The following is a 16,664-nucleotide window of genomic DNA, read 5'->3' as shown; positions in this document are numbered from 1 at the left end:
TCACTAAAGTCCAAAATTATCAACGCACAAATAAATGTCCAGACTCCAACTTGATAATTCTTAAAGATGTTGAGCCCTTCCTCTGACTCCCAGGAAGTTGGAGAATACCTCAAAACAAAACAAACTCACAATAGTGTATTACCTCAATACCTAATATGCATCAAATCAAATATCACTCTATCTTGTGCAAAAAAACAAAACGTGCAAAAACTGTGAAAAATACACCAACATTGTGCAAAATCAGTGATGTGCTTCACTCTGTGCAAACAACTCCCGTGGTATGTCACCTCTGCTGAAAACAGCAAATATACCCTTACCAGAAGTCATAAGACAACACGCCTTGTAAAACACTAGAAGGTATCCTCAGAAACGCTTCTTCTCCTCTCCTCCACTCCTGAAGCTTTTCACTCTTATTACCTTCCCATCATGGTTACACATGAGCCTTCCCCAGACCTCTCAGATATTCATCCAGATAGTATATGGGTGAAAAGTAATAATATAATAGTATAACACCATTTGACAAGTAGAATAATACCTTTTAATCAATCTGCTTACATCAGACAAATAAAAACAAGCGTAGTAAGTATATCCCCAGTTCTGAGGGTTACCAGGCAGCTTCCAGGTGGATCTCTCTGCGGTTTACAATATCTAAAATGGCTGCCGTACCACTTCCGGTTCCTGCTGTACGTCCGACGTCACTTCCTTTGACGCGTTTCGTCACATCCGGGACTTAGTCATAAAGGATAGACACGTCGGGACAACCAGCCGCAATTTATCGCACTCTTCATCCTATTACCGACGTACCGGCCGCCATATTGGATCAGGGAAAGATTGCCCAAACTCCATACGCATCTGGCCATATCCATGTCTCTGACTGTGGATCTTTCCTCATATGGATCCTACTACCCATCCACCCCTGACATCTTCCCTGATGTACAATAACCAACATACATAATGTATCTAGGGAACGGATTAACCATACATAATACTCCCATATATGGACTATTGGGAACTATGAAGGATAAAGTGTTAGGCCCTCTAATTCCTAACAAACTTACTTTTATTTATAGAAGAACCCATAATTTAAGGAATATGTTAGTAAAAAATGTAGTCTCTCCTCCAAATCGGAAAAAATGTAGTCTGTTTGATTTTAAAGGATTTTATCCATGCAAGAAATGTATTTGTAGATCGACAGGAATTAATACTAGGGTTATTTCACAATTTACCTCCCAAAGCACTGGAAAAAATGTCAAAATTATTATTATTATTATTATACAGTATTTAAAAAGCGCCAATAGTTCGCTCAGCGCTGTACATTACAGAGGGGAACAGAACATGTGACAGAACAATACCAATACAATGCAAAACATGAGGGGATCGAGGGCCCTGCTCTTTCGAGCTTACAATCTAGGAGGGAGGGGATGGTGGCACAGAAGGAGATAGCTGTGGGGGATGGAGTGGTAGGAAGAGTGGAGGAGGTCGGCAAGTTAGCAGGGGGCGGGGTAGGCTTCCCTGAAGAGATGGGTTTTCATGGTGCGCCTAAAGGAGAGGAGAGTAGGTGATAATCTGATGGGTTGGGGCAGGGAGTTCCAGAGGATGGGTGACACCCTGGAGAAGTCCTGGAGGCGGGCATGGGAGGAGGAGACCAGGGAACTAGAGAGAAGGAGGTCTTGTGAGGAGCGGAGTGTGCGTGCTGGGCGGTACTTGGATATTAGGTCAGTGATGTAGTTCGGGGCAGTATGGTGGACAGCTTTGTACGTCAGCGTTAGGATTTTGAATTTGATCCGTTGCGCAATCGGAAGCCAGTGGAGGGATTGGCAGAGGGGGGTGGCGGAAACGGAGCGGTTGGAAAGGTGAATGAGTCTGGCAGCCGTATTCAGGATGGACTGAAGCGGGGATAGCCAGCGGCGAGGCAGGCCAGTGAGGAGGGAGTTGCAGTAGTCGAGTCGTGATATGATGAGGGAGTGGATGAGCTGTTTAGTGGTTTCTGGAGTTAGGAACGTGCGGATTTTGGCGATGTTGCGGAGGTGGAGTCTGCACGAGTTTGTTAAAGAGTGGACTTGGGGCTGGAAGGATAGGTTGGAGTCCAAAATGACACCAAGTACTCTGGCCTGCGGGGCGGGTTTGATGGTGGCGTTGTTGGACATGATGGAGAAGTCAATGGGGGGTGGTGTCCGGGCTGGAGGGAAGACAAGAAACTCGGTTTTGGAGAGGTTCAGTTTAAGGAAGTGGAGCGACATCCAGTCTGATATGTCGCTCAACAGGTGTGTGATTCGGGCGGAGACGGAGGGGGTGAGGTGGGGGGTTGAGAGATAGATTTGTGTGTCGTCGGCATAGAGGTGGTAGTTGAAGCCGTGAGAGTGTATGAGTTGGCCAAGGGAGGAGGTGTAGATGGAGAAGAGAAGGGGCCCGAGGACAGAGCCTTGAGGGACACCAATAGAGAGGGGGAGTGAGAGGGAGTTGGTGGCATTATAGGTAACGCTGAAAGAGCGTTGTGACAGGTAGGATGAGAGCCAGGAGAGAGCAGAATCTCTGAGGCCGAGGGAGTGTAGTTTTTTGAGGAGGAGGGGGTGGTCGACTGTGTCAAAGGCCGCAGGAGTAGGAGCACTGAATAGTGGCCATTAGCTTTGGCGGTTAGCAGGTCGTTGGAGAGTTTGAGTAAGGCAGTTTCGGTGGAGTGTAGGGGACGGAAGCCAGACTGTAGGGGATCGAGGAGGTTGTTGTCGTTGAGGTGAGAGCATAGGCGGGCGTAGACTAGGCGCTCGAGGAGTTTAGATGTAAATGGGAGCAGGGAGATGGGTCTGAGGTTGTTCGGGTCATTGGGGTCCAGGGAGGGCTTTTTAAGTATGGGGGTGATGTGTGCATGTTTCAGAGGGGAAGGGAAAGTGCCGGAGGAGAGGGAGAGATTGAAGATGTGGGTGAGGGAGCGTAGGATGGAGGGGGAGGGAGGTTGTAGGAGTTGTGAGGGGATAATTAAGAAATTTATTACATGCAATACGCTGTTTGTAACGTACATGCTTGAATGTTCATGTCGATTGCAGTATTTTCATTTTATTTAGAGTAAGATGTTCTCTATATATATATATACTTTGTCAATAATTTTATTAATAATTTTTTAACATTAATTTTATTTTAATATAATATTTTTAAAATTTTGATTTTAATGGAGAAACTAATTGTACATTTATATGAATAATTAAGTATTAGATTTATGATATAACAGTATTTTATATATTAGGCCATATCATTTATTTGGATTAGTATATTTGAATTATATATTGAAGATATGGGACTTACTAGCCAGTAGGTGGGGTAGGATATTTATTATGTGTATATAATATATATATATATATATATATATATTATATTTGTTATAATATTTATGAGGTTATATTTTTTCATATAAATTTTACTTATTTTAATTATTTTATATGTAGTAGGATTAAACATATTTTGCATAATAGGTTGATTATCATAGTTCCCAATAGTCCATATATGGGAATATTATGTATGGTTAATCCGTTCCCTAGATACATTATGTATGTTGGTTATTGTACATCAGGGAAGATGTCAGGGGTGGATGGGTAGTAGGATCCATATGAGGAAAGATCCACAGTCAGAGACATGGATATGGCCAGATACCGCTGCGTATAGAGTTTGGGCAATCTTTCCCTGATCCAATATGGCAGCCGGTACGTCGGTAATAGGATGAAGAGTGTGATAAATTGCGGCTGGTTGTCCCAACGTGTCTATCCTTTATGACTAAGTCCCGGATGTGACGAAACGCGTCAAAGGAAGTGACGTCGGACGTACAGCAGGAACCGGAAGTGGTACGGCAGCCATTTTAGATATTGTAAACCGCAGAGAGATCCACCTGGAAGCTGCCTGGTAACCCTCAGAACTGGGGATATACTTACTACGCTTGTTTTTATTTGTCTGATGTAAGCAGATTGATTAAAAGGTATTATTCTACTTGTCAAACGGTGTTATACTATTATATTATTACTTTTCACCCATATACTATCTGGATGAATATCTGAGAGGTCTGGGGAAGGCTCATGTGTAACCATGATGGGAAGGTAATAAGAGTGAAAAGCTTCAGGAGTGGAGGAGAGGAGAAGAAGCGTTTCTGAGGATACCTTCTAGTGTTTTACAAGGCGTGTTGTCTTATGACTTCTGGTAAGGGTATATTTGCTGTTTTCAGTAGAGGTGACACACCACGGGAGTTGTTTGCACAGAGTGAAACACATCACTGATCTTGCACAATGTTGGTGTATTTTTCACAGTTTTTGCACGTTTTGTTTTTTTGCACAAGATAGAGTGATATTTGATTTGATGCATATTAGGTATTGAGGTAATACACTATTGTGAGTTTGTTTTGAGGTATTCTCCAACTTCCTGTGAGCCAGAGGAAGGGCTCAACATCTTTAAGAATTATCAAGTTGGAGTCTGGACATTTATTTGTGCGTTTATAATTTTGGACTTTAGTGACACTGGGTATTAATTTTATTATATTTTTAAGAGACTTTATTTATATAGTATATTATTTACAATTTTTTGTATTTGTGTTTTTGGAGGTATATTGCCTAGAATTTATTGGTTGTGGGGTGGGGATTTGTAAGGTGGGGATTCATTCATATTGTTATATGACTACTGGCACTTTCAAGGGTGAAAGTTTTTTATGAATATTGGGTTAGTTTATTAGAGTATTAGATACTGTATTTCACATTTATACATTCTTGTGTTCAGCAAACACATGAACTGTAAGGGCGTTCAGCGGGCTTTTCGCCCGCCGCGCCCAACAATGCAGTGCACCCTGACAGTGCATTGTGATTGGCCAAAGCAATGCATCAGGTGCAATGCTTTGGTCAATCACAATGCATGATGATGTCACAAGGGGTAGGCATGACCCCGCCCCCTTGTGATATCATCGCAGTATTTAAGATCTGTCATCCGGAGCAGCTGCCAGACAGTTGGAGCCCGCGTCAAGAGCGGAGAAATTTTTTTTTTCTTTTTTCAGATCAGCGGTGGTGGCAGGCATCGGGATTGACATTGGATCTACTTCAGGGGACATGGACTTGTCAAAGACTGTCTCCTGTCATTTTTCCACTACACTTTTTTTTTTTGTGAATGGGCCCCATACTCATTCACATGGTGGGGCGGGATCTAGGGGGCGTCCAAATTCCAATAAGCCCCCGCTCGCAGACCCATACAATCACCAGCCATAGTTGTGGGGAAGAGGCCCTTGTCCCCATCAACATAAAGACAAGGTGCTTTGGGGGAAGGGCCCTGTCCCAAAGCACCCCCACATGTTGACGGCATGTGGCTTGTGGTTCAGGAGGGGTTCGAGGGGCTCGCTCGCCCACCCCCCCTTTCCTGACCTGCCGGGCTGCATGCTTGGATAAGGATCTCTTATGGATTTTGGGGGGACCCCCACACCATTTTTTTAAATTATGGTGTAGGGTGGTTCTCCTTAAAATCAATACCAGACCCGAAGGGCTTAGTATGGATGGGGGGGGGGGGGGGGGGGGTGTACGCGCTTTCTTTATACATTTTTTATTTGCCGATCAATGCTGGCAATTCTTTTTACATTAAGGAATGTTTCACTACTAAACTACTGCATGACTTAATAATATAACTCATGCAGTATTTTAGTAGCTGTAGGGTATCTCACAGCATACTCAGATGTGGTAAGATAGTGCTTAGTGAATTATCCCTGTTTGAAGTTAGTGGTCGAACTTTCAGTAAGTTCCAATGTTCAACTGCCAACCGATAAGGTTGCCATCACTATTCCTTAGACAGCCTGATCCACATTTAGAAGAAGGGGGGTAGGTGAAAAGGCTCTGCATCACCAGGCAGGTCACAGAGCAAAGACTGTCAGAATCTATATTTTAGGAGATCATAAAATATTACAGAATGATTGGGGAGAGCCTGAAAAGGATCAGTGCAATAATAATATACTTTTATTTTAAATGTGAGAGAGTTATATTTTGCCTACATAATTCCATGAGCAAATGTAATGTTTTAGTGCCCGGTCACACCAGTGTGATTTCAGGTGTGATTTGCGAATTGAAAATGCACCTGAAATCGCATCTAATGAATGTGAATGTCAGTGTCTTAACATGTGCGATTTGCTGCAGCGTGATTTCCAAAGTAGTTATTCACATACATAGAATATAATGGAAATCGAACTGCAAATTGCAAGATATCCCTGAGAATCTTCACAAGCAGCAATAAAGTTTTCAGAAATCACACCTGAAATTGCACACAAATTACGTGATTTTAAATCGCAGTGGTGTGACATTTGACTTATTAAACTATAATGCAACAAAGTGGTTGTACCTGAAAGGCTTGTGTTTTTTCATCCTAACAGTATGTATATACTCATTCACATGGGGGGGCGGGATCTAGGGGGCTTCCAAATTCCAATAAGCCCCCGCTTTCAGACCCCCACAATCACCGGCCACAGTTGTGGGGAAGAGGCCCTTGTCCCCATCAACATAAAGACAAGGTGCTTTGGGGGAGGAGCCCCGTCCGAAAGCACCCCCCATGTTGAGGGCATATGGCTTGTAGTTCAGGAGGGGTTCGAGGGGCTCGCTCGTCCCCCCCCTTTCCTTACCTGCCGGGCTGTAAGCTTGGGTAAGGGTCTCTTATGGATTTTGGGGGGTTCCCCTTCGATTTGCGAATTGAAAACGCACCTGAAATCGCATCTAATGAATGTGAATGTCGGTGTTTTAACATGTGCGATTTGCTGCAGCACGATTTCTAAAGTAGTTCTTGCAATACTTTTTCTGCAGTTTTGTTGCAATTTCACATACAAATTGCAAGAAATCATTGAGAATCTTCACAAACAGCAATAAAGTTTTCAGAAATCACACCTGAAATTGCACACAAATTATGTGATTTTAAATTGCAGTGGTGACTTATTAAACTATAATGGAGCAGAGTGGTTGCACCTGAAAGGCTTGTCTTTTTTCACCCTAACAATATGTATATGCACGTAACTTAACTGTAACCTTAATCAATAAAGAGTGTTACTTTTAAGTGCATTTAACCATAGTGTCCAAAGAGAATACATTGTGCTGTACTCAGGGGCGTATTTACCACAAGGCAAACAAGGCAAACAAGGCACTTGCCTAGGGTGGCATTTTTTCAGGGGGGCAACACTTCCCCTCAGAAGAAGGGATGAAAGAAGGGACACGCGTGCCATGGGAACCAGGTGGAATCCAAGAGAGGCTGTGGACTGCTTGATGGTGTATGTAGAGCCTGATTCCTGTTCCCAGAGATGTTTAGAGCTTTGAAGATGAGTGTGGAAGCCTCTCCTGAGTGGGGGCAGGGGTGTTGTTGGTCAATATCAGGCTCTCTCTGCAGGAGGGGGAAGGGGGGGTGTTGGTCAGTGTCCATTGGGGCAGACGATTTTTGTGTTGCCTAGGGCAGCACAAAACCTAAATACACCACTGGCTGTACTCAGACCTGTGTATTCTGATCATTTGTTATGTAACTTCATTTATGAAGTAGCAAGGTGTATTTATGTAACATAATATTGCTTTTATCTTTAAGGTGACGGCACAAGCAACCTGTATAACTCTTACTGCAATGAGCGTTGACCGTTGCTATGTGACAGTATATCCGCTGCAGTCACTACGACATCGCACTCCTCGCTTAGCCATGGCTGTTAGCCTAGGCATTTGGATAGGTAATTACACTGCCATAAGTACACATTTATTTTACATATGTTAATAAATGGTATATATTAGCATGGTGCCTGGTAACACAGTGTTACACACCAAATGTGAGCTGATTTATTCAGCTGTGATTAACTATGAAAGTAAAAGAAAATATGGAAACATTTATTGTGAGCAATTTGAGTATTATTATGTTTCTATGTATTGCCGCTTCTCTTTCATCTGAAAACGCTATTGACTTTTTCAGTGTTTTAGATGTTTTTAAACTACTAAGCAACTTAAAATAACTATGAGACAGCACACACCCACCTTAATACAAAACCCAATTAAGTCGTTTCACAATTCCTTCCCCTGAAGTACCAACATAAAATATATAAAACAAACTTAACATAAATAAACCCAATGTCCAATAAAAGTCCAAAGCCAGAAAAAATATGCCAAATAAGTCCACAATCTTGAAAAATACAGACTGATTCTGATGATCGATGATGAATCCCAAAAATCTTCGTGTACCTCAAACAGAAAAAAACCTTGACATAGTGTATTATCTTAGGTCTCAAAAAGGTGCCACACGTGCAACATGCAAACGCTACAGTGCCACAGCAATCGTGAGAGATTCAAATAAGCACAGTTTACACCACTGCAAACAATATAGTAAAAGTGCATAATTACCCTAAAATAAATGAAACCAACATGTAATCCATAGTTAGGAATGGAGTTTCCTCAAAATGACATCATCTTCTCCAGACACTTCCCATAGACCTTCTCTTCAGCTCTATCACGTGTCTCAGCCCCGGCAACTTATTCACTACCTGGTTATATCTCACCTTGACTGTTGTAACTCCCTCCTCATTGGCATACCTCATCGCAGGCTATCCCTTCTTTAGTCTATTATGAATGCTGCTGGCAGACTCATCCACCTTACTAACCGTTCCATATCTCCCACCCCTCTCTGCCAATCCCTTCACTGGCTTCCTATTGCCCAACCAATAAAATTCAAAACACTAACAATAACATATAAAACCATTTATAACTCTGCCCCAAATTACATCACCAATCTTGTCTCCAAATATCACCCAAACCATACTCTCTGCTCCTCGCACGACCACCTGCTCTCTAGCTCCCTTGTCTCCTCCTCCCATGCTCATCTCCAGGACTTCTCCACAGCCTCACCCATCCTCTGAAACTCTATACCCCAATCTATAGACTATCACCTACTCTGCCCACTTTTAGGCGATCGCTGAAAACCTATCTCTTCAGGGAAGCCTATCCTGCCTGCTAATAACAGAATATTCTATTTCTCCTATCAGTTCATCCCCTGCAGTTATTACCTTTTGTACCACCAGCCCCTCCCTCTTAGATTGTAAGCTCCAAGGAGCAGGGCCCTCCTAACCCTCTTGTATTAAACTGTATTGCTGCTGTATTGTCTCCCTTTTTATTGGAAAGCGCTGAGCAAACTGTTGGTGCTATATAAATCCTGTATAATAATAATGATAATAATGGCAAAGAATGGAATTTGTTTTAGAGTATAAGAGCAGCACATGTATTCAACAGTTCTACGTGATACTTAGTTGTAAATGCCATGGATAAGCCAACCCAGTTATTAGAGAATAAAAGTACCAATATGTTATTTATCACACAAAACCATTAACAGGCAGTTTATTTAGACACCTTGAGCAGATGTTTAGACGCCCACAAAATAGCTAATTCTTCATTAAAGGCCAATCTTCGTGAATAGAATGAGCCTGTATTGGGCCAGTTTAGGTAAAGGTAGTGGGAACAGAATGCTTCACTACTTTAAAGAGAATGTATTACATTTATTTTCAAATATTATTCTTTGATTAACTATGTTCAGATCTGCAAATGTTACATTTTAAAACGTGTACCTGTCAAAGATATATGGGCAACTTTAATATCTTGCTACTGAGAAATTTAACGTGTAACTGAACTCAAGATGTGAAAATTTGTTATGTTATAGTGAATATCTAGAAATGTTTTTTGTGTCTGAGCAATGTCCTAAAAAATCTTCCTTTTATCTGTAATCATTCCTGAAAAATAAGAATGCATTACCTGGTATGTGAGTGTGCCTAGTCACTCCTGTGGCTACAGTCTTCTAGTTGTACAGTATATCTCACACCTATCTATTTTATTCTATTATTTTCTAATCTATTTTTTTTCTATTCTATTGTTTTCTCTTCTTTTCTATTCAGTTTTATTTTATTATATTATATTTTTTCTATTATATTTTATTATTTTCTATTCTGTTTTATTCTACTCCACTCTATTCTTTTTTATTCTATCTTACTCTCTTCTATTTGTTTCAAAATTTGAATTTCGGAAGACAGCTATATTCTATTTGATTCTTTTCTATTCAAAATTTGAAATTCAAATGTCAAAAGATGGCTATATTTTTTCTATTTTATTTTAAGCTATTCTATTTTTTATATTCTATTATTTTCTATTCTGTTCTATTATATTCCTTTCTTTTCTTTTCTATTCTAGTCTATTCCTTTCTATTCTTTTCTGTTCCATTCTATTCTGTTTTATTCAAATCTATCCTTAACTAAACTGGAGTTTTGGAAGATGGCTATATTCTAATACATCTTTGAAGGATATCAGCAATATGCTTACATTTCTAATTTGTTTTTTAATTTGATTTTGTTTTCGAATTAGTTTCAATTTCAAATAATTTGTTATTTCAGACAAAGATTAATTTTGTTATTTCAAATTTTTTTACATTCATTACTACTGTAATTCGGAAATTCAGATACATCCAAATACCTGAATAACAAACTTTTTTTAAAATTTCGATTCAGAATGCAGCAAACTTCACATGTCTTCTATTGATTTGAATACTTCTCAAAAAACATAAGTATTGAATAGAATTCTGCATCTAGCACCCATGTGATCCTAACCATATTAATAGAAACAGTCAGGAATGGGCAATAATGATAATCTGATTGTTATATGAGTGCATCCTTAATTCTCAGGGATAGCTGTGTGTGCCATTATTTAGTTGAATTCTCTCCTGAGCTCATGACTGTTCAGGCTGCTGGATGAGATTAAAATTGGTAATTTTCGAAGTTTAGCTGAGGAGAGTGGAAAAATAGCTCTGGAACGATTAGGATTGCAATGCCAATAAAATAACCTCAAGTATTGATGTTGATACTAATAATCTGGTTCCTGGACAGCTGGCTTCTACACCCCAGCGGATCTTCAAGGTCTCCTTGGCTTGTAGTGTAATGTAACAGAAATGGAAATTGAAGTGTCATACCACTACTGAGAGGTCCAGATACAACTCTATTCCAATAAAAGTCGGAGGGATAGTCCAAAGAGTAACCAATGTGTTTCAGTGGTCCAAAAAAACTCCCCTCTCATCAGGGCTGGGAAAATATAAGGATGTCTCGATATCAATAGGATATCCCCTCTTCAGGGTCATAGTTAAAACCAAGTACAAATTAGCCCAGAAATGGCCTGCAGAGCCGTCAGATATGGCCAGCGACCTCAAACCTAGGACAACCCACACAACCTCCTTTGGGTGCACACTGCTCTACTAAAGGATTGCTGGTCCTCCATAATCCCGGTGACTATCATGTACAAGCCACAGCCAGCTCCCCAATCTTCTCTTTCCTTCCTAACACACAGACATGGAGATAGAAGTCTTTAGCCCAGTGGGATACATTTAGTGGCATCCATACAGGGGTTGTGCAGGTGGATTCTCACAGTGGTGGGCTTGGTGTCATTCCCGGAGCTTGTGAGTACATTATGGGTCATTTTAATAAAGAAGTTTATTGTACTACTAGGGCATGCACTTATTTGGTCTGTTGTTAATGTGGGGGAAAGGGGGCTGAGGTCTCTATTATGTGTGTGTGGGGGGGTGCTGAGGACAGTACAGTAATATGCTGAGTGCTTAGGACAATAATGTGGGGGGATGATCTGAAAAGGGGCAGTGCATACTGTAGTAAAGTGGGTCAGAGGATTGTACAGTTGGGGGAGGTGGTTGATACCAAAGGAGCGTTAAAAGGAGTGGAGGGGGGGGGGTAATGTGAAGGGAGAGCCAAGGACACTGCTGTGAAGGGAGGGGATCTTGATGTGAAGAGGAGGGAACTGTGGAGAAAGACAGACATTCCTTGACCCTTTTTCTAAATTATTCCACACTAAGCTACCTGCTGCTGTGGCAACTTGGCGTGCACAAAAATGCACCACAGGTGCTCATGCCTGGAGTGCCATTAAGATTTAATGGCACCCCTGAGTGTCTGCTAAAGTACAGAGTGTTGCTCTGTTGGTTGGGAACACATGTGATTTTGAGTGCGTTACCCACCTGCAGAGATGGGAACCTAGCCTAAGAGGAGAGGGGGGCTGTGATGGGAAGAATCTGAACCATTGCACAAAAATGTGATTCAGACCTCTGCTTAAGAAAATGTTATTGACCAGACCTCTGTGAATTTTAATTCAATCATTGTGCACTATACAATCCAACCTATGAACAATCTCCCCCACCCTTACCAACATCATACATCAGATTCCCACATTTATCTGAGGTGCTTATATATTTATTACTATTCAATAGTACCTGACATTTTCATACATTCAATAAAATTGGATAAGGGGTACTTTGTTTTAAGCAATTGCCTACCGGCACTTTTACCCCCTTGCTGCCTAGGCCTATTTTCAGCTTTCAGCGCTGTGGCTATTTTTATGATAATTGCGTGGTCACGCAACACTGTACCCATATGAAATTTTGATCATTTCTATTTACACATAGAGGTTTCTTTTGGTGGTATTTAATCACCACTGGGTGTTTTCTTTTTTGTGCTATATACAAAAAAAGAGTGAACAAATTTTTTTTCCTGTTTCTATTTTGTAAAGTAGTTTTTGTCCTTGACTGATGTGTGTTGATGAGGCTGCACTGATAGGCAACACTGATGAGGCGGCACTAGTGGGCATTGATGAGGAGGCACTGATGATGCTGCGCTGATATGCAGCTCTTATGGGCACTGACAGGCTGCAATGATGGGCACTGATAGACAGCACTAATAGGTAGCACTGAAGAGCACTGACTGGCAGCAATGACTGACGGCACTGATAGGAAGAACTGACTGACAGCACTAATATGCAGCACTGACTGGGAGTGCTGTTGGGCACTGATGGGCAGCACTGATGGGCACTTTTGGAGCTGCACTATAATCAGTGCAGATGTCTGCTTTGACAGTTGCCGGTTACTGGCAGTACTATCCTTATGCTATGAAAGCATGAGGAAAGTACTGCCAATAACCGGAAAGTGTATTTACATAGTGGTCAGCTGTGATTGGACACAGCTGATCACGTGGTAAAAGGCCGCTGTGATTGGCCATTTACCATGTCATATGATCAGCTGTGTCCAAAGGACACAGCGATCACAGGCAGTGTCGGGTGCGCGCCAATGGGGGCACATTCTGGGAGGACGTCATATGATGCCCTTCCAGAACTGGACAACCGTGCTGTAGCGGTGATTCAGCTATAGTGAGGCAGTAAAGTGTTTCACTATGCTCCTGAGGAGAGGATATTTTATTGAAATGGTATTGATATGGAGATGACCTTACGTTTTTTCTAGCTCCGATGAAGGGGCCTTTTTTAGACCCCCAAAATGCGTTAGTTTCTCTTTGGATAGACCCCTGGCTTTTACTAGAACAAATTTGTATCTGGACCTTTTACCAGTCATGTGGCACTTCAGTTTCCATTTTTGTTAATTTACAAAACTTTTCTATTCTTGCAATGCAATGCTAATGGTGACTTTGTTATATGATTTTCTTTTATCAGCTCCGAGCTTAGGCAGGACAAGCTAAGCCATGGCATGACTAAACCAAAAGTGAGAATTTACAAAAATCATCCAGAAACTGCACATGGAGGCTGGCTGGTATTGTAATGTTCATGTGCTTATCTCTGTGCGCACGGTCAAGCATTAGCCAGTCTACAATACACATATACCGCTACGAATGCTGCCTTTTTCCTCTGACCGCATAGGATACAGGATTTTTGACATGCATGCCATTCTTTAGTAAGCTGGTCATTTTTAGGTGAAAAGTTAGAAGCACCAGAATTGCACCACACTGACCATTAGCATACAATCAGTGACGCAAGCACGCCATATTGGCTTATCCTTGCTTTACTAAATCAGCCCCATATGAGTTGTTGATATAGCTAATTCCTCTCTGTAATCTGTTGCTAATTGAAATAGGACAGGTGACCTTTTATAATTATATCTTACTCTTTGCTTCATACGATGGGCTATTTAAGATCTATAATTTTTCTCCAATTATCTTGATACATTTGTAGTAATTAGAGTGTGCCTAACCGGGGTAAGATTATACAACGTGATCTATAATTTGAAATGTAATTTCAGTGGAAACAAATTGCATTGCTACTTATACCATCCAACCTGGTGGACTCAATTTACCATTTTTTGTTCATACAACACAGTTACGCTGTACTTAAATTAGCAACTTCAGCCAACAAATCAAGACAGCAATTGCAGTTGTGTGTTTAAAGCAAGGGAAATGTAAAAAAAAAGAAAAAGACGTAGTTATGATTTTTTCTATCTCTAATAAAGATAATGTTCAGTATATGTGTGTATGTGTATACACACACCGTCTGAATCTACTATATATGAATACATAATATGTTGCATTGGAGGTTATTTACTAAATCTAGAGAGTAAGAATCTGGTGCAGCTCTACATAGAAACCAATCAGCTTCCAGGTTTTATTGCCAAAGCTTATTCAAACAAGCTGAGGTTAGAAGCTGATTGGCTAGCATGCACAGCTGCATCAGATTCTGTGTGTACCAGTTTTATTAAATCTGCCCCATTGTGTCTTGTGTTGTCTTATGTTAATAATTTCTGTCAATTTATTTGAGTGGTTAAATGGAATGCAGTGCAACCAATGAATAAGCATCTGTAATCCCCATAATGTCCTCATCAGGTGTCCCTATCAGAGTGACCCAATCAGAGAGCAGGTGTCCCCATCAGGTGTCCCTATCAGAGTGACCCCATCAGAGAGCAGGTGTCCCCATAAAGTGTCCCTATCAGAGTGACCCCATCAGAGAACATGTTTCCCCAGTGACTGCTGGATAAAAAAAAAAAAAAACTGAATTTGCAGAGACCTCTTTTCTTTTATGTACAATCATGGATACTATAATATGAAGCAATGAGCAGCCAATCAGCAATTACCTGAGTCCTCTGGTCAGCGGGTTGTCTGCTCTCAGGCCACCCTGGCTGCACCTCCAGAGTCCTATGGTTGGGTCTCCTCTCTTTGTGTCCTTGCATCTGTTCTCTAGTTGTGTCCACTGCCGCTCTGACAGTTCCCTGTGTTGCTGAACTGCTGAACCGCTCTGGTCAGCCTGGTCCACTCTGTAAGGCTTAAGGCAGGAACCACGGATCATTTGTGGCTAGTATGGACCAATCACAAGAAGAGGCACATGACCTCCTGTCATCATTGATTGGCAGTCACAGGCAGGGGGAGGGCAGGGGGATCACAGGGGTATGATTGGAACACTGGACAGAGGATATGCTCTGCAGCTCCGCTGTCTGGCCGGTGGCAGTGCAGTCATCTAGCCAGCAGCACGCAGCAGCCATTTAATCAATCTGTGACAGGACAGAGCTGATTGTTCGGGACAAATCTAAATTTTCGTGACTCTGCCCGGGACAAGGACAGCTGCCAAAATTCCGTGAGCATCCCGGGCATTTCGGGACTATTGACATAAGTGCTCATAACAAGAATGCCCAACCACATAACAAATCAGGCAGAACCTAACCCATTGCCATAACGTTGATTCATCATGTTTAATTTTTGTCTCACTTTTGATACAGAACTGTAGTCTGTGGTGTTCCCCCTTATACTGGAGGATCTGGGGCACCTGCTTAATGGATATGATAGACTACATAAAATGGAGGTCACTGGCTAGCTAGCAGAGGTGTTTAGTAGTTCTTACACCAGCTGAAATCAGAGCAGTGGCTCTTGTTTGTTTTTACCAGCAAAACTAAAGGGTCTGCAAGCCTAAATTGAGGCTAAGTAATTCCTCCGAGCCTAAGCATGAGTGCTTCTGGGAAAAAAATGTACAGTAATTGCCATCCTACCAGCCCTTATATCCCTCTTGGGAAAAACTGCAAACCAGGGTAATGAAAAGAAAAAAATAAAACAGGAGTTATAGCTGTCAGTATTAGGCTGGGTCCTAACTGTAACATCAATTCTATATGTGATGAAGCCAATGCGCAACCTTTAAGAATATATGCTGCATACTGGGCATTTAACAGACAATAATAAGTCATGTTAACACTTTTAGCTGGCATTTTTACTTAATAAACCCTTGCTACAGCAGAATATATTGAAGCCCATTAGAGCATTTAGTTACCAGGCAGCAGCATAACTACCACAGAACACAATTGTCAGGCCAAGCAGAAAGTAATTACATGGAGATACACCTAACCAACCACACTCTGTTGCATAGTAATGAGCTTTCTTTTTGAAGTACACTTGGTAGCTTTTAATCCCATGACAGCTATATATATAAAATCTAAATGTTCTGTTCTTATTTTCAGGCTCCTTTGCATTATCCATCCCTTTTGCAATGTACCAGAAATTGAGTACTGGTTACTGGTATGGACCACAGACGTACTGCATAGAAGCTTTCCCCACGGTCATCCATCAAAAGGCTTTCATACTATACACTTTTCTCGCAGTGTACCTGTTACCACTTCTAACAATTTGTGTATGCTATGCTTTCATGCTGAAGAGAATGAGCAGACCTGTTGTAGAGCCCATTGATAACAACTACCAGGTAAGCTTGGGTAGTAACTGGAAAACAATAGACAAAGATCAATCAATTAAACATTACCTGCTCTTTATTACGCACAACCTTTGCATGCAGTAGATCAAGGGTCTCCAAATTTTCAAAGCAAAGGGCCAATTTACTGTGCTTTACGGGGGCTGGATTGTGGCCAGT

At 41.4% G+C, this 16,664-nt stretch overlaps 1 protein-coding gene across 1 annotated transcript in view; it reads left to right on the top strand.

The window, feature by feature from the left end:
- LOC149436009 (G protein-coupled receptor 54-like) overlaps window positions 1–16,664 on the top strand; it is a 204,771-nt gene that overhangs the window by 165,216 nt on the left and 22,891 nt on the right. The window contains exons 3-4 of the mRNA XM_089662092.1: window positions 7,561–7,696; window positions 16,261–16,499. Coding sequence (XP_089518218.1) covers window positions 7,561–7,696; window positions 16,261–16,499 — 375 coding nt within the window. The remainder of the gene's footprint in view (window positions 1–7,560; window positions 7,697–16,260; window positions 16,500–16,664) is intronic.

The sequence above is a fragment of the Staurois parvus genome, unplaced genomic scaffold (assembly GCF_062004578.1).
Source record: "Staurois parvus isolate SC_StPar_1 unplaced genomic scaffold, SC_StPar_1.0 ptg001432l, whole genome shotgun sequence".
Taxonomy (NCBI): Eukaryota; Metazoa; Chordata; class Amphibia; order Anura; family Ranidae; genus Staurois; species Staurois parvus.
The sequence above is the reverse complement of the archived record's forward strand: the minus strand, read 5'-3'. Positions and strand labels throughout refer to the sequence as shown.